Source organism: Sciurus vulgaris (genome assembly GCF_902686455.1).
Source record: "Sciurus vulgaris genome assembly, chromosome: 19".
Taxonomy (NCBI): domain Eukaryota; kingdom Metazoa; phylum Chordata; class Mammalia; order Rodentia; family Sciuridae; genus Sciurus; species Sciurus vulgaris.
Window position 1 is genome coordinate 5,962,715 of NC_136480.1, and position 18,694 is coordinate 5,981,408.

At 54.4% G+C, this 18,694-nt stretch overlaps 1 protein-coding gene across 1 annotated transcript in view; it reads left to right on the forward strand.

The window, feature by feature from the left end:
* The window catches only part of NR2C2 (nuclear receptor subfamily 2 group C member 2), a 64,668-nt gene that overhangs the window by 38,510 nt on the left and 7,464 nt on the right, over positions 1–18,694 (forward strand). Inside the window, 9 exon segments of the mRNA XM_079122553.1 lie at positions 6,722–6,844; positions 6,846–6,891; positions 6,894–6,922; positions 9,288–9,390; positions 11,963–12,142; positions 13,669–13,816; positions 14,411–14,504; positions 17,332–17,465; positions 18,286–18,463. Of these exon segments, the coding sequence (XP_078978679.1) occupies positions 6,722–6,844; positions 6,846–6,891; positions 6,894–6,922; positions 9,288–9,390; positions 11,963–12,142; positions 13,669–13,816; positions 14,411–14,504; positions 17,332–17,465; positions 18,286–18,463 (1,035 nt within the window).

Below are 18,694 nucleotides of genomic sequence, written 5' to 3' on the forward strand. Positions count from 1 at the left end.
CTTTGCTGGTTCTTTCGCCACTCTGCTCTCCGGGGCTTAGCGGAGTTGTCCCGTTGGTGCGTGTTGAGCGGGTAATACTTGTGCAGTGAGGCCTCACCCTGCCTGCAGGCATGAAAAAGGAGCAGCCTTTCTCCTCCCGGGGTGGCACAGCCCTTGCCCAGGGGACAGTGCCGTTGCCATATGGCCTCCATTCCTCCAGAGTTAGTCTTGTCCTGTAAGTCTGCAGGGACACGTGAGAATACATCACAGTGTTGACTTGCCTGCTTCTTGTTTACTCCTGCTCTTTTTAAGTGCTTTTTGTTTTGTTTTGTTTTGTTTTGTTTTGAGGATGGTTCCATATGGTGCAAATCAGACTTCCCATTTCGCTTGAGACCCCATTTTGCCACACTGCCCCCAGAGAGGTTGTCCCAGTTTATACTCCCACCAGCCCAATGTGCATTGTGCCGTACTTTTTTTTTTTTGTACCAGGGATTGAACCCAGGGGTGCTTAACCACTGAGTCACATCCCCAGCCCTTTTTAATTCTTTATTTAGAGACAGGGTCTCACTAAGTTTTTAGGTCTGTGCTAAATTCCTGAGGCTGACTTTGAACTCGGGATCCTCCTGCCTCAGTCTCCTGAGTGGCTGGGACTGTAGGCACATGCCACTGTGCCTCACCATGCTATACTTTCTAATTTTGTCAGTTTGCCAAATGAAATAATGTCATTGCTGTACAAATTTTGCACTTTTGATATCTACTCACACACATGTACATACATGTGTATGTGATATATGTGTGCATGTATCTCCAAATATAAAAATAAAAATTGCTGGGCATGGTGTTGCATACCTGTAATCCCAGCAGTTTGGGAGACTGAGGTGGAAGGATCACAAGTTTGAGGCCAGCCTCCACAATTTAGCAAAACACTCTGTCAAACTTTTTAAAAAGGGGGGTCTGAGGATTAACCTCAGTGATAAAGCACCTTGGGTTTCATCCCCAATGTCAAAAAACAAAACAAAACAAAAAAATAGAAGCAAAAAATTATTTTTTTAGTAACGAGGCTGCTACTTAGATTTTATGTATTAAAAAAGTTAACTGTCCCATCCTTACATTGCCCCACTCCATTTACTTTTCAACCCACAGACTTTTTGAGAAGTATATGTGATTCTGATTATTTAAGCACAGTTTATGAACCAAAGGATAAATGCATATATTAAAATAATAAGTCTTTCTAGAATCACCACTGTTAAATGACCCAGATCAGCCAATCAGCTAAGTACCTGCTTTGTAGGAGAGAAACCAGGTTAATGTTTAGAAAACATTGAAGGACCATTTATTTAAAAAAAAAAAAAAAAAAAAAATTATGGAGTGCATTGGTGGTACTGGCTGCAGTTCTTTGCTGCTCTTCTGTGTGACTGTAAATGTTGGAGTTCCTCAGAATTCCATATCCTGGGCGTCCTTGCTCCTTGGTTCACTCCAGCTGAGCCCAGGGCTTTGCCTATCATTATACACCAGTGACTCCCAAAGAAGTATCTATGGTCAAGACTCTGCTGTGAGCTCCGTGGAGTTCAAAAATAAGATCTCTTTACACATCTTCTTTGACTCACACTGATTCAGAAGTGTGTTCTGATTTCTAAATACTTGGGGATTCTTTCTAGAACTGATTCTAACTCTTAATTCCGTTGAGGTCTGAGAAGACACTTTGTATGATTTCTAGTTTAAAACTTTGTTTTGTGTGCCACATTGTGCTCTCTGACGAATGTTCCATCCACAGAAACTTGAGAAGAATAGTGGTGTTAGGATGTTCTATAAATGGTAATCATACCACATTGATAGTGCTATTCAGGTCATCTATTTGTTTAATGCCTCCTTGATGATGGGGAGGCATTGATGTCTCCAAGCATATCAATTTTTTCATTCCACCTTGCAATTTTGTCATTCTCCCCCCCCCCCAACCCAGATTCTTTTGCTTATCATGCTGGGGATCAAACCCAGTATTTGCATGTTAGGCAAATAGTAAACTGTCGAGCTATATACCCCAGGTCACATTCCTTGTGTGTTTTGATGCTCTGTTTTGTTAGGTGCATACATGTTTAAGATTGTTACACCTTTTTGGAGAATTGATCCCTTTCTCATTATGTAATACCCCTTTAAGCCTGATATTTTCCTTGTTCTGAAGTCTACTTTGTTTAAAATTAAGTTACTTCACATTTCTTTTAATGAGTGTTCATGTGTTACATCTTTATTCCTTTATTTTAATCTGTGTTTTTATACATAAAATGGGATTTCTATAGGTAACATAGTCGAGTTTCTTTACCCAACTGATATTCTCTTAATTGATGTGTTAGATCATTCACATTTAAAGTTATTGATATACTTGGATTAATATCATCCAGCTCTGGAACTGGTTTTTGTTAGTTGCCAGAAGCTTCTCTTTCTGCCTTCTCTGGTTCTGAATGAGCAATTTGTAACATTCCTCTTACATCCCTTTTTCATCTGAGTGACTTTCAGTTGATACCCTGAGTTTAATTGTATACATTCTTAACAAATCTGTTTGCCTGCAGATAACATTTTTCAGCAAACTTACATAAGGTAAAGCTAATCATATAAAGTGTAGTCATGGCATTTAGTGTGTTTTGCAAGGTTTGCAGACACCCGCTGTCTAGTCCCAAAACACTTCATCGCCCCTGTGCCCATTAAGCAGTTTCTCGCTGTCGCCTTCCGGAACCTCAAGTCTGCATTTTGACTCCGGGACTTGTTGATTCTTGGGAATTTCCTACAAATGCCAACATACGAGATGTGCGACTTGCTTCTGGCTTCTTCACTTGTTCGTCCTGGTGGTGCCTGTGTCTCTATTGCCATCCCACATTGCATTACGCGATGTACCACGATCGCTCCTCTTCGTAGTATAGCGGATACTTCCACACATAATCATCGCATTTCCCTAGTTGTTCTGTTTCGTAAAAACATGACATCAGAGGCTGTGTAGCTATCCAGGTTGATACAGTTGGCATCGTGATAGAGCAAGAATTCCATTCAGGTCTCTAGCTGCAGAGCCTGTCTCAGGATCACAGACTCGGGTACTTATGGGCCCCGGCAGCAGCGAAGGAGGTAGGCCAAGCGAGGGTCAGGTGAACCAGAGGACCTTGGTTGCGTCTAAAGGGGCGGCCACTGCACCCAGCTCCAGCCAGCTCGTGCCGTGGGGCACTTGGGCCCAGCATGGCCAGGGCTTCCTCCAGTTTGTCAGGAGAACGCTGAACCTGAATCTTATGGGAAATACTCAATTTTTAGATGGTGACAACTTTTTTCCTTCTACTTTAAGACATTAAAAGTTACCAGTGGCTAGTGGGCTGTTGGCAGCTGCAGGCAAACTCCCCGCCAGCTCTGGATCTCTGTTGTGGAGGACGGTGCAGGGTCCCAGGTGAGCGCTGGGGAAGTGACACGTGTGCTCCTGAACATTCCCACATGCTACACAGAATCATGCAGCAGAAGCCACAGGACTGGTGGGGAGAGCCAGGGTTAGTGGCACGACACTCGGACTGTCGGTACCACATTTAAAAACAAGCAACGAATCCAGGAAAGCTGCAGGTGGCTACAGCACCCAGCTGTAAGACACGTGGCGCTGGACCGGGAAGAAGCCCTGCAGTCGCTCCGGGAGGTGCCGGGAGAGCGCGTCTGGTGAGGGACCGAGTGGTGGCCGGGTGTTCCTCGAGGGGCTCCCACAGGGTCACACCGTGTTGCGTGCCCTAGCGCTGCCCACAGAGGAAGCGGTGCGGAGATGAGCACAGTCTGAATCCAGCTCAGGTGGTGGCTCATCAGTCACGTCGGAACAAACTCACCTCTTCACCACGTGTTCTGTCGGCTCTGAGTGGCCAAGCTGCGGAGGGCCATAGAAATCACTCAGAGAACGGGACATCCCTCACGTGTCCCCGTTCACAGGCAGGGAGTGTGAGATTCAAGTTTCCCTCTTTGTGCTAAATGGTTCCTAGGACCGCCATGACGAGTCACCACAACATATGGTGACCTGTGCAACGGAAAGGTGTCCTGCACAGCTGTGCAGGCCCTCCTCCTGGGCTTCCTGCTCTCTGGCTTCTGGTGGCTGCCAGCAGCCCTTTGGCGTCCCTGCATGCATGCCCCTGCATGCATGCCTCTGGCTGCACGGCCTTCTTACAGGGATGCTAGTCTACTGTGATCTCACCTGTGCTTGATTCATCTGCAAAGGCCATGTTTCCCCAATAAGGCACGTTCACAGGCACGGCACACCCTGGGGACTTGGTTTCCCTCAGGAGGGATTCCTTGGCGGGAGCCCACCCTCCCGTGTCTGAGCCAGGTCTTCGCCCGTAGGCCGTGGGGGAATCTTGGTTTCTGCCTGCGCTTTGTTTTTTTTTCTTGGAGGTCATCTCTTGAATGGAGATGCAAATGTGATGGAGGGCGAGCTGAAATAAAAGATTGAAAACATTGTAATTCTTGAGCTTGTAGGAGCCTGAGTCTTGGGGGGCCAGGAGAGAAAGGGAGAAAGGAACCCTCTGTGCTCTGGAATTCCATGTGCAGCCAGCAGAAGCCCTGGTCTGTCTGACCAGTCCCTCCCACGCCCCGCCCTGCCTGGGCTCTGCCGCGGGCACCTCAGGCCTGGGGAGGAACCCGCAGGAGGAGACTGCTCCCTGTGCTGGGCCGCGCTGGCTCTGTCTGCATCCTATAGCCACGTGCCATGGGGCGTTCTGGGCAGCTGGGCCACAGCACAGCACGTCCTGTGAGCGATCACCTCGCACTGTGGTGCACACTGTGATGTGGGCCCATGACGACACGTTTCATAGAAAAAACGTCCCCAGCAAAGGCCTGGCTGGAGTTGGTTATTGAAGACCCCTCAGTCTCAGCACACGACTCTGGTTTCTTAGGAGGAAAACAGTTTAGGATGGAGACGGAATTGCTAGATGGAAAGCGGAAGTCAGACCCTGGGCTTTCAGGTCTCAGGGTGAGGACCTTCCAGAGGCCGTTGTGTCTCCCTAAGCTGGGGTCCCTCCCGCGGGGCTCCGAGGGCACGTGCCAGCAGCCCGTGGCTGGGTCTTCAGCAGAGCGCTGGGCAGGGAGGCATTTTTTAAAGGAGGTTCCTCCACAGCACTTTCCTGCCTCCTTTTAGGCTGGTGGGGGACTCTAGCTGTGCCGTCGGCCGTGACAGTTGAAGGCTGTCCACTCCCTCCTCAGCACTGTCCTTCAGCCTCGAGGGTCCCTCAACGCCTCAACTGGAAGCGAGGTCACCGTGTTCTCCGCGTCTATCACCCCCCATCTGCTGTCCCCGTTCGGGCTTTGCACCGTGGCCCTGGGCCTACGGCCACTTGTCCCACACCATTCCTTGGTGAGAGCGATGTGTATGAGGTGCCTTCGTTGGCCGGAGCCGGTTCCTTGAGGGACCAGGTGGCCCTGATGCCCGCCACTTGCTGAGAGGCGTTGCCGTGTCTTCGCACAGCTGCCCTCAAGCGTCGCGCCCCCTCCCCAAGGACACTTGCTCTTGCTTCTGCTGCTTAGCATCCTGTGGCATTTACCACGACCTTCTTTAACACCGTAGGATCGCTCTGCTTTCCCCTCCATAAAGGTGGCTCCGTGAGGCGGCAGCTCTGTGCCCCTGTGCACCTAGAGTAGTGCCCTGATCACATGGTGGCTCCTCGGTGGACACTTATTAGGACAGGGGTCTTTTCCTGCGTACGTCATTTTGGTATTGAACCAACCAAGCTCATCTGATTTTTTCCACACTGGACGGTTGGCGAACCAATTGTCACGCTGTTGCTGAGCGTTTCGTAGTCCGTCCAGAGTGGTAGGGGGCCAGCCCTGCCTGGGAAGGTGCTCGCCGTGCAGAACTGAGGCCCAGCAGAGCCCTGGCCCGCATCCCTGCCCACACCTAGCAGCTGCAGCCCCAGAAACCCAGTTGGCATGCGGGCCTGCCGGTGTCAGGAGGGAGCGGGGCCCACGCCCCCACGCCGTGGACACCCAGCCTGGGGGAGAGCAGGACGCAGCCTCCACTTCGGGAGTAAGAATAATGGAGGTCGCTCGTGCCGAAGTAACCGTGCTCATCATGACGGGTGCAGTGGCGCAAGGCCCCTGGGGAGATGCAGGATCGGCAGCCGTGGCGCCTGAGTGTGGAGCCCCAGAGAAGCCGGGTCAGGGACTGCTCCCCAGTCGGCACCTGCTGCCTTCAGTGCACCCGCAGCAGTTTGTCTTGCCCTGGCCAGACAGCCGGAGTCAGATGTGGTCCCTCCTTAGAGAGCTCAGGAAGTGACTCATCCCCAGAATTCCACATTTCATGTGTCAGTAACACTTCGAAGAGTTAGAGTTGGCCATATTTTTTTAAGCCAGGACTAGAAGATTTTAAAAAAATTTATACCTTTGTTTATTGTCTATGCGGTGCTGAGATCAAACCCAGTGTCTCACACGTGCTGAGCACCGCTTTGACCACTGAGCCCCAGCCCCAGCACTGGAGTTTAAGTAAGGTAAACCTATCATTCATTTATTGACTTAATTTCATGATAGGATTTTAATTCTAAAAATACTAAAGCTATAATCCAAACATAAAATGAGTTTTGTGCAAATTCACTTGTAAAAACTCACTGTTGCGTTATTTCTGTTGCTGCTGCATGAACTGGTGAATACTGTAGACCAGCAGTCGCTTAAGGACCTGCGTTTGGCAGTCAGTCACCGCTTCTGAGTGCCCCTCCGAGTGACAGGTCCCACAAACTGTGTTGTCTTGCAGATTGTGACAGACCCAGCAGACAGGACAGAGATCCAGATAGTCACCGCAGTGGACGCCTCGGGATCCTCCAAGCAGCAGTTCATCCTGACCAGCCCAGATGGAGCTGGCACTGGGAAGGTGATCCTTGGCTTCCCCAGAGACCTCCAGCGCCAAGCAGCTCATATTCACCACTCGGACAACCTCGTGCCTGGCAGGATCCAGGTAAGGCCTGTTTGCGGGCCACGCTTCAGTGCTTCCGTTACTGAACTTGTTCCTGGTTGTTCTTACCTCTGCCTTGGGAGTCACATCCACCCCTGGAAAGGCCTTTGGAGACTTACACACGTGGCAGTTTGCTGCTTTGGCTAAAGCAGAAAACCAGCAAATTAGTGGAAAGGCCCAGAAAGTGGTCACCAGTGACACTGAGAAGGGATGGAAGTTGAGCCAGGAGTTCAGTGGCACTGAGGCCACGGAGAGTCCATCTTCACAGGGTGGCGGTCCTTGGCCTTATTTGAAAGGCCTTATTGAAACCACCCAGGGCTGACCACTCCAGGCGCTAACTTCTTGCTCTTTGCTTTGCTTTGGCCAGATTATCAGACCTGATCCTAGATGTCCCCTCTGTTCTTGCTCCTGTGAGCTGCTGGCTCAGGGACCTGCATTCTTGAGTCCCCATCTCTGCCCTGTCTCTCCCTGCTCTGGCAAGGCAGGATGGGTTGGAGCAGGAAGGAGAGCAAGGTGGTCGAGGTTGGCAGCAGCGAATCTCCAAACCCAATGCTTAGAATGGACTCAAGGTCAGCGCCATGTGATAGCCAAGTTCAGAGTGTGATTAGTCAGGGTCAAGGTGGAACTCATATTTATTTATTTTTTAATATTTGTGGTTTAAGCCAGGTGTGGTGGTGCACACCTTAGTCCCGGTGGCTCAGGAGGCTGAGGCAGGAAGATCACGAGTTCAGAGCCAGCCTCAGCAACTTAGTGAGGCCCTGTCTCTAAATAAAACACAAATGGGCTAGGAATGCGGCTCAGTGGTTAAGTGCCCCTGGTTCAACCCCCAATACAAAAACAAAAAAACAAAAAGAGAAAAAGTGGTTTACTGTTTACCACTTCTGGGTGTTCATTGGCATTAAATAGATTCACAGTGTTGTACCTCCATCCTTTTTTGTGACTTTATTTTGGTACTAGAAATTGAACCAGGAGTGTGTTACCACTGAGCTGCACCCCCCGCCCCCAGCCTTTTCTGTTTTTTGAGACAGGGTCTCATCAGTTATTGGCCTTGAACTTGCCATCCTCGGCCTCCTGGGTCACTGGGGTTACAGATGTGCGTCAACGGGCCCGGCGGTAACTCTTTATCTTCCCAAACTGAAGCTGTGCCCATTGGGAACTGCACACAGATGCTCCAGCGCAAAGATATTTCAGAAGTGCCTGTTCTCTGCCCACTGGGCAGTAACCTCCCCGTGTCCCCCAGCGTCTGGCAACCACCACCCTACTTATCTGTCTGAGATGGCTGACTGGATACCCACCTCATGGACGTGGAGCCATGCGGTGTCCGTCCCCGTGCCTGGCTCATTTCACTTGCCAGAACGCCTCAGGGCTGTCTGTGGGTAGCATGCCTTAGAACCTGCTTCCTTGTCAAGGCTGGACAGTAGGCCCTGTGTACACTGCAAGATGCGTGTCTCTTCATCTGTTGGTGGACACTTGGCTTGCTTCCACCCTTTGATTATTAAAAGTAACATATGAATTCACATTGGAGGGGTGGGGACTTTGCACTATGGAGAAGCTTAGGAAAGAAGGTTGTTTTCTGATGAGCTGGTTTCAGGACATCAGTGTAGGAAAAATCTATTTTTGAGACAGCTTGTACTGCTGTTGGTAAATACTGTCTCATCCTTCCTGCCCAGAATGTGTAATGATCGTCTGAAGCCAGAAGTCCTCCCTGCTTGTTTGGAACACCCCTTGTTTGTGAAAGGCTGACTGATTTTGTTGCTTGTTTCACGAGATGATTCTACTTAATGACTTCTGTGTTCTGTCCCCACCACGTGCAAATCATTCAAAGACTTATCACGGGCTCAGAAAGCTATTTTTCACTTTCTCATATTGATTATCGGTTAGTGTTCTTCCAAATGGATAGCACTGTTTACCACCTAGAAAGCCACCTACAGCTGAGGGGGAAATGGCAGGGTGTCCAGCCAGCCAACTCGGGATCACGTGTTCTAGTCCTTCTACCACGAGCTGCCTCAATGGGGGAACCAGCGATTTCACTAGTAACCCTTTGCCCTCTGAGCCACACCCCCCTTTGCATACACTGAGGTTGTTCCATGGGATTGGGAGGCAGCTGGCGGAACCATGAACACCGTCACTGGAGCATCCGTGTTCGCCTCCTCAAGGGCCCCCAGTCTCGTGATGGTAGGTAGAAGAGCAGGTCACTGAAGCCACCGCAGGAGGGTGCAGGTCAGCGGAGCAGCAGGGCCATCTAGTGTCGGGCGAAGTTATTGGCTGGAATTTTCCAGATCGTTGTGCTTAGAAACCCAAGGCTAGAAGTTGACAGAAGTTTGCCTAGAGACTGGGTTTGCAATCACTGTTTGCTGATTTCTCCTAGATCGTCACGGATTCTGCTTCTGTGGAGCGTTTGCTGGGGAAGGCAGACGTCCAGCGGCCCCAGGTGGTGGAGTACTGTGTGGTCTGTGGCGACAAAGCCTCGGGTAGGTGCACCAGGTTCTGGTGGCGCATGTCACGGACCCGCAGCAGGGTCTGCTGTCATGAGTGGGGCAGTGGTTATTCAGAAAGAACATTTTCATAGGTTTGCAGGTTTCACAAGTGAACTGCGTGTTTCTCACTGGGGTGGCGACGTAAATCATGGAGTCTCTCAGTGTTTCTTAGATCAGCAGGAAAAGTCAAACTATTTTTTGGACCAGGCACAGTGGTGGCTCTGGAGGCCGAGGCAGAAGGAACGCAGGTTCAAGGCTGGTCTCAGCCACTTGGTGAGGCCCTGTCTCAAAATAAATAATAAAAAGGGCTGGGGACGTGGCTCAGTGGTTTAGAGCCCCTGGGTTCAACCCCTGGCACCAAAAAAGGGAGACTATTCCTTGACTGTTCTTGGCAGGCGGGATAGGGAAGTGTTGGTTAAGGGAACGGTTCCTTGGGAACCCTCTCAAGCGTCCGGCATTACGTGCTTCTAGGAAAGGCAGCGTTGCTTTACTCCAGTCAGCGTGTCTGCACGGGCACCACCGTCTTCCTCCACACCTCCGCCACCAGGACAGCGGAGGATCAGGAAGCGTGGGATTCTGGAGCCTTGGTGCTTGAGCAGCGTGTGGGCAGAGGAGGTGGGCATTCGGCTAGTAGAGCCAGGTCCCGGGGAGAATGTGTACCCCCGATGTCCATGCTGCGGGAGGGGCGAGGGCAGACTGGAGAAGATAGCTGGCCCCACAGGTGGACCTCAGCTCGCTAGCACTGGGGAGCCACAGGAGGCTGGCGAGGCGGCAGCTGGGAACGAGAAGTGTTGCTCAGGGCACAGTCCAGCCGAGCAGGGCCGCGGGCTCTAGTTCTCGGGCTGTTTGGTTCCACTTTATTCTGTGGCAACAAAATTCACAGGGACTTTGGACACTTTGTCCTGTTTTTTTTTTTTTTTTTAAAAGGAGGCTGGAGCAGGCCTCTTAAGATGGCCCAGGCGCGCATCTAAGGCCAGAAGCTCCAGTTTCCCTCCACGCTGGTGACACCATTTCCTTGCTAGTGGTGCCAGCCTCTGCTCCACCCGTTGTCCTGGAAACCTGCCCATCCTGCCCTTCCCCCAGGCCCTCAGCTGCCCCAGAGGGCAAGTAGACAGTGCAGCCTCCGGTCCTGATGGCCCCTTGGTCCCCGCTCTCCAGACGTCCGTTGCAGTGTCCCAGTTCTCCTCAGGCCCGTCTTCCATCAGTGTCCAGGCACGCCTGTCCTCCCGGCTCACTGTTCCCCACCACCTTGCTCCCAAGGAAGAGGCATCTGCAGACACAGAGCCGGCAAAAGCAGGAACGTAACCAAGGGTGCCCGTCAGGCCTCCTCGAGCTCCGAGGGCCCAGTGCCCGTCTCCAGGTCCTAGATGTCACTGAGGGGGCGACTTGGAGGAAATGCACTGGACGGGGGGAGCAGTGTTTACAGAGGAAGCCAGCACAGCTGTCCTTGGGGACCACCTCGCAGGCTGGGGACGGAGCTCACATGAGCAAGGTCCTGGGTTTAGTCCCCAGGACTGGGGGTTAAGTGAGAAACAGTGCCACGTGCTAGACTTAGGACAGCGGGATCCTCTGCCATCATAAATGACAAGCCTGTAAATATGTCCTCCCCGGCACTGCGACTGTGGAATGGGGTTACCTCAACCAGCCAGAACCAGAGTATGCGGAGCAAACGGCGAGGGGCTGCGCGGTGTGCCTGGTGAACGTGGAAGGGTGACCAACGGAGCCACTTTTCACGGCCATCGGTTGGAGATGCTGAAGTGGGCAAGATTAGGAAATGGTGTGTAGGGCGTGTCCTCGCTCTGTGTTCCTGGAAGGGTCTGTGTAGCTGGTCACCTTCTGACGCTGGTTAGATCGGAGGTGTCCCTCGACAGCTCACCTGTGGAACGGCAGGAGAGGGGCGAGGTGGAGCAGCTGGGCCCGGGAGCCTTGGCCTGGTCCTGCTTCCATCCGCTTGGTTACCTGGGTGGTGGGTGTGGCTGGCGGTGGTCCCTGGAGAGCAGTCTCTGCTCCCTTCAGCCACACCCTTCGCCTGGGTTTCTGCCTCATCTCTGGCCCAGAGCAATGCTGTCTGTGGACTGAGGCTGCTGAAACCCTCGGCCCCGTGAGTTCTTCCTCCTCTAAAGTTGTCGCCAGGGCCTTGGTCACAGTGGTGAGAGCGCTGACTGCGCCTCCTTTCCCTACGCTCCGGAGGCCGGGGAAAGCGGAATGGGACCCCGGCAGCCAAGCAGCTGGGGCCGGGTCTGCCGTGCGCAGCTCCCGACGGCAGCCGCATTCCGAGCAGCTTTGCAGCCCAGGTCCGCAGGCGAGGGCCGGGCGCGTTTGAGCGCGTGTGGAGCTCGGCCATCGCACGAGGTCCCTGTGGACCGAGAGCATTTGCCAGCCATCAAGCGGCCTGTGTGCGCCTTGGTTTTTCCATCACGACCACACAAGGCTGCTTTAAAGACTAGAGTCAGACGAAGGACATGGCCTGATGCTCGGGCCGCCATCACCCCCGGGCTGTCAGCGTCGCTCTCCAGTCACTTTCGAGTCCGGCCTGCGGGCTGACCCTTGGCTCCTCTCTTTGCAGGCCGTCACTATGGGGCCGTCAGCTGTGAAGGGTGCAAAGGTTTCTTCAAGAGGAGCGTGAGGAAGAACCTGACGTACAGCTGCCGCAGCAACCAGGACTGCGTCATCAACAAGCACCACCGCAACCGCTGCCAGTTCTGCCGGCTTAAGAAGTGCCTGGAGATGGGCATGAAGATGGAGTGTGAGTGGCGCAGTGAACGAGCCGCCCGCTTGGGCTCGCTCTGGGTGGGCCAGAGGTCCAGAGCCAGTGCCGCTGGACCTGGTCACTTCCCGTGGCATGGCGGGCGCAGGAGCTCGGGCTGAGCGAATAGGCTACAGCTCTGCTCCACCAGCACTCGGGTCTGGGGACCATGTAGCCTCTTCAGCCCCAGGGTCCTTGCCTGTGAGCCAGAGGCCCTTGCCTTGCTGACCCACTGCTCCTGGGAAGCGAATGAGACGAGTTTGTGTTTCCACAGCCCCGCGCTTTCCTGGGTGCAGCTGTTGCCCCTGGGCGTGGGGCAGCCGGGCGGACCCAAGCCCTCCACTCGGCTCCTGTGGCCAGACCTTGAGGGTCAGGAATTCCGAAGCCAGGTCCTCGTTGACAGGAACCAGTCAGTGCAGGGTTCGGTCCTTTCCAAGCGGTGAGAACAGGAAGACCAGGGTCCAGTCCAGGCGTCAGAGAAAGCCAGGAGGGCGATGTGCCCTGGGCCCTTCCTTCCCAGCAGAGGCAGGTGACAGTGCACCTGGCCAGGAGCTGCGTGGGTCTCACTTCCGCAGGATTCCTAGGAAGACAGCCACTGCCTTTCAGGGTGACAGGCGTTTCCGTTTCTACACGTGGAGAAGAGCAGAAGTCACTGGGGACAAATAGAAGTGTGTTCTCCAAAAACTTGCCACTCTAGGCAGAAAGTATGTTGGCATTTTGATTTTACCCAGTGACGGTGCTCTTTCCCCAACGTGAATGAATACGCCACTCCGTTGCCAAGCTGTCCTTTCCTGGCAGTGAATGTATTTATCGCTCGGAACAATGACAGATCATTTTTTTTGGCCATCTTGGCATAACTCAATTCAAGATCCAGCTGGAACCAAAACAGAAAATAAAAATAAGTAAAATAATAGTAACAAAATTAAAAAGAAGTAGTGGGGGAAGATCCACCTGAATTTCAGCTGGGTTAGCAGGATATCTGACTCTGAGTCTCTGGGTTTTGTCTCGCTTTAAAAAAAGACACGTTCATGGGCTAGTGACGGGCACACCTGTCCTTCCACTAGGTGCTGAAGGCAGAAATGACTCCTGTGATATAAAACTGATGCCACTAAGCAGTTAGCCAGAGCACTTCAGGCTGGAGCTGGAAATCAGGCTCCAGGATCTTTGGTTTGGGACGGTCCCTCTGCTGCGGGCTGTTTTAAGGTGGGCTTTTCTTCCCATGGGAGGGTCCAGTTTGCTGGCCATAAGTGCTGCTCGTAATCCCAGAGGGCCGCAGGTGTCCTGCTGGGGCAGCACCTGTCCTCCAGAGCGCTCGTGTGTTCCTCTGGCTGTGAGCGGCCTTCTTTGGCTTTGAGTCCTCCTTTCCTCTGGCTGAAGAGTCCACTGTGATAACCCGGCTGGACCAATCTAGCACCAAGCCTATTCCTGCAGTAACGGGTTGACCGAGGGAGTAAGCCTGACGTTGCCGTGAGGGGCGTGGCTTCTGTCGATGTGGATCTTTAAAAGTGAGTATGTTGTCATTGAAGCTGTGCAGAGTGAGCGGAAGCCCTTTGATGTGCAGCGGGAGAAACCAAGCAACTGTGCTGCTTCAACGGAGAAAATCTACATCCGGAAAGACCTGAGAAGTCCTCTGATAGCCACTCCCACGTTTGTGGCCGACAAAGATGGAGCAAGGTCAGTCCCTGTTCTCAAAGGGCAGCACTGTGGTCAGAGGGGGGTGGCCTGCCCCGCCCTGGGGAGGCCTGGCTCAGGAGGGGTCCTCCTCCCGTCTCAGGGGCTCTGATGATGTCCTGCAGTGTAGGGCTCGTTCCTGTAGGAAGGCAGTCATCTGCTAACTCAGGATTTGGACTTTGTTGAGTGTAAACAAAAGGTCTTAGGCGAGGTGAGGTCCCAGCTGGTGCTGCAAGTTAATCTGTAGATTCTTTTTAATGTAATGTATCAAACTTGTTTTAAAAGGGACGGAAAGAGGGGAAATAAGGAATCCAGGAGGTAGTGCAGAGAGCTGGAGTCAGGGCGCCTTGCCGACTGTCTGGAGCTAGCGTGGTGCAGTCAGGGTGGACAGGCCTGGGGCTGTGCTGTCCGCCTCGAGCTCTAGACCGGGCTCTGCACGTCCCTGCCGAGAAGAGGGCTGCTGGCTCTGGTGCCAAGCCGAGGTGGAGCTGCCTCCTGTGAGCTAGCCTAGCAGACGTGGAGGGGCAGGTACGCAGCATGACCGCACTGTGCATAACGTGTTGGAAGCTACTCTGGGTTTCTTTATGTCTTAAATAGACAAACAGGTCTTCTTGATCCAGGGATGCTTGTGAACATCCAGCAGCCTTTGATACGTGAGGATGGTACGGTTCTCCTGGCCACGGATTCCAAGGTGACGTTCTCTCCTCGTGCTTCCTCTCCTCTGTTGGCAGCAGGCTGCCTCTCTGTCCCTCTCCTTGGCCTGCAGGGACATGTAGAAAGCATGGCCTTCCGCTTCAGCTTGCTTCTGTCCCGACACAGCCTTCCTGGGATTTGTTCTAGGGATGCTGCTGGCTGGTCATGGTGGTCCTGCCACGTCAGAGTGTAGGCTGCAGTTGCTGGACATCCTCTGGTTCTGGTCTCCATTAAGGTCCCCCTGCCCTCGAACACGGCATCATACACTAGCCTGCTGAGAAAGCAGCTGCCTGACCTCAGAAGGCCTTCTGCCAAAGCCCCCGCCAGTTTTGTTAGTTGCCTTTCAGAGGAAGTTCACGGGAGGGGGCTGACGGCCATGGAGACGTGAACCGTGGGCACGTGCTTGTCAGTCCAAGAGGCGGACAGCAGGCTCTGCCTGTGGAGATGACCAGGGAGAGGGTCCTGTCCAGGCAGGGGACCCAGTGCTTCCTTCCTGATGTGAGCTGAGTACCGGGGAGGCCGCAGCAAGACAGCGGTGACACGGGCCCCTTGGTGACTGGGAGTGTTGGCATGGCTGCCGCCCTCAGCTTCCTCCCCATCAGTCCATGTGCACATTCACGCGACACTTGGTAAATGAGGCACATCCTCTTTTGTGGGGAGAAGGCAGTCTTTAGAGCCCGTGGCTGGCCCGGGTTGCTGCCTGTCCCTCTGGTCCTCAGGCTGGGCTCTGAGCTTCCTGACTTGGAGCCGTGACTGTGAGCCTGCTGTGAACTGGTGGATTACAGCTCACCTGCTCATCTGGAGTGGTGGCTACTGCAGGGTGAATGTGGGGCCCCAAGTCCCTGCACACTCGAGACCACTGGGGATTCTCGGCTGCGTCCACGCATGGCCCGAGATGGAGCCAAGGCTGGGACTGTGGCCTGGCTCAGTCCAGCCCTGCCCGTCATGGCCGCAGGCCCCGCCCGACACCTCGCTGTCCTTCAGTGCCGACTACATGGAGCGGGTGGGACACTAGAGGAAGTTGCCGGTGTAGAGCACTTGGCACACACAGGCTCTTGGTTAGCATTAACTGTCAGCTGTCCCTAGACCATGAATGATTGTGAGCGCCAGGTGGATTAACGCAGTTAAGAGAACCCAGCTCCCATCCTGCCCTGTTCCTCCTCCATGAAATGGAATAAGAACCCCCTCCAAAGTTTTCTGCAAGTAATAAAATAAGCAAAGCACCTAGAGGTCGCTGCTCTGTTTTTAATTTTTTACATTGAAATAATTATGCATTCAGAAAAATTTGCATTAGCTGGGCGTGATCCCAGAGACTGGGAGGCTGAGGCAGGAGGATGGCAAGTTTGAGACCAGCCTCAGCAACGCAGCGAGGCCCTGCCTCAAAATAAAAACGAAAGGGGCTGGAGCTGTGGCCCGTTGGTTCAGCACCCCTGCGTTGGAGTCCTGGTAACAGAAATAGGCGTTCGCTTTGCAATCAGCGGCGCCATCGCATGGCCCCGGCGCCTTCCACCCGGTCCTCCCGGTGGTCACATCACCAGGAGCCAGAGCACAGGGACAACCAGGACGCTGACATCAGTACAGGAGGCTCAGTTGTGTCTTGCTCCCACCCTTCCTGAAGCTTCACTTCCCCTGCGGTCGCAAGGCCCCTTGAGCCCCGTGCCACATCCCGTGTGTGGTGTGCGATCCCTTAGTCATTGTGCGTTAGGACACTGCTGTTGATTCCAGTGTGTTTTGCCATCAAGACACACGGTTGTGTGGACACACATTAGCTTATTTGTCTTTGGCCTCTTTTTAATCGAAAGGTAATTCACACACCGTAGCGTCCCCATGGTGTGTCAGAGTCATTTTATTACCTTCACGTGGTGTTGCAATCCTTGCCACTGATCCCGGGGCATTTTCGTCATCCCAGAAGGAACCCCACACACCCCGTGAAGCCAGCGTCCCCTCCTCCCAGACCCCGCCACCCAGCCTGCATCTGACTCCCTGGCTCGCAGGTGCCGTGCACCGCAGCCTTCACGCTGGCCTCCTCGACTTGGTGTGGCGTCTGCCGCTGGGCCCGGAAGCGGGCTCCTCATTGCCACAGGAGGGAGGGGGCGGGAGCCGCTCTGTGGTCGTCCACCTCGTGTTTACCCATTCGTCAGTCGGGGCCTGGACTGTCCTGTGAGTGGACTTGCTAGTCAGACGGTGACTCTTGGTTGGTTTGTCTGAACGGCCGAGGAACCACCAGGCTGCTTCCCAGGGCCCGCGCCAGCTTGCTGTCCCCCCAGCGCCGTCTGTGGGTGCCGAGTTCTCACATCCTTGTCCCCGCACCTCACTGTCTTGATTGTCGCCCTCTGGGCGTGAAATGGCTCCTCGGGGTTTTGGTTGGCACTTCCAGTGACGTGTTTTCTGGGCCATTCATCTTTGGAGAAACGCCTTTTCAAGTTCTGCGTCCGTCTTTGAGTTGGGTCGCCGTGGATTGTTCAGTTCAGAGTTCTCTGGGGGCTCTGGCCACTAAACTGGTGTGGCACGCAGGACTTGCAAGCATTCTTTTTTCCGTGGTCTTTTATCTTGTGGTTTTTCCTACCACTCTCTCGATAGTGTCCGTTGAAGCACTAGCGTTTTGACTAGCGAAGGCCCGTTTGTGTCTCCCGTCATTGCACCGCTGTCGTGTTACATATGGATTTGGGTGACCACTCCCACCAAGATTCAGGAAACTGGTCTGTCAGCAGAGGGTCCCCGCGCTGCCCGTCGGTCCCTGCCAGCTGCTGAGCCAGCACCGCCTTCCCTGGCCCGAGTCCTGTGGGAGCGACCTCGTGTTTAATGTCACCGTGTTTGTTCAATAGGCTGAAACAAGCCAGGGCGCTCTGGGCACACTGGCCAACGTAGTGACCTCCCTCGCCAACCTAAGCGAATCCCTGAACAACGGCGACACCTCAGAAATCCAGCCGGAGGACCAGTCTGCCAGCGAGATCACGCGGTACGTGTCCAGGGGTGAGGCCCTGGCCATGTCTGTTGGGAGGCGACGGCGGTGTTTGGGATCCATCCTGCGTTTTCCTGGCACAGTGACACCACCTGGCTGTTCTTGCACGTCTTAACTGGGGACTTGGATCCTGTGTGGTGTGATCTTTCTCCTCCCATCGAAAAGGGAATCGAGTAGCTCAGAGGCCGAGGGCACCTCTCTGGGGTGCGAGGTCCCCGAGGTTGGCCCTGCTCGGCACCCAGCAGCAAGGCCATTACTCCTGTTGCCGCCTGCTTTTCTCACGCTGGCAGTGGGAGCGCCAGCTGAGCTGATGGAGAGCGTCACCTGGTCCCCAGCAGTGCCAAGCGGCTGCTGAGGAGGCTTCCTCTCCGCGTTGGCCCGGGCTCTGCTCTTTCCATTCCTGTCCTTAGGGTCAGGCCAGCCCCGTGCACAACGGGGCCATTCAGGGCCTGGCCCTGTGTTCCCTTCCTGCAAAATCCAGGTGGAGGGCACAGAGGGTGGCATCTCAGTCGGGTGGAATTCTTCCTCCGCGGTTGCCGTGGAAAGCCACCGGGCGTGGCGGGCCTCAGCGCCACAGCCGAGGAGTTCTGCCTTCTGCGGGCAGCTGAAGCCTGGGAGTGACGTGACAGGGACACACGGGAGCAGGCGCTGTTGCACAGCTCCAGTGGCCACGGTGGCGCGGGGATTAGGGCTGTGGTGACGGGGGCGTCATGGCCCGCCGCGGCAGGTGGAGCCAGCACCCCTTCCTCGCGGCCTTCCGTGGCCCGCCGTGCCCGCGGAGCCGTCTCACCAGCCGTTGCTTCGTCTCCGCTCACAGGGCGTTCGATACCTTAGCTAAAGCACTCACTACCACAGACGGCTCCTCGCCGCCCGGCCTGGCGGATGGCCTCGACGCCGGCGGGGGAGGGAGCATCCACGTCATCAGCAGGGACCAGTCCACGCCCATCATCGAGGTCGAAGGCCCCCTCCTCTCCGACACGCACGTCACCTTTAAGGTGAGGGCTGCGCCCAGCCGGTGGCGGTGACAAGCTCGTACCTTGCTGCGCTGTGGGTCAGCGCGCAGGGCCTTGCCTTGCTGTCTTCCGTGGTGGGCCTCACCTCTCTGGTGCTCGGCGCCACGTGATGGTGAAGGGAACCCTGGCACAGGCGTGGCCTACCACTGCCGAGGCGGGTGCTGCTCTGCCTCTGCAGGCGGAGCCCGGGTGAAGGGCGGCAGGCCCCGCGCG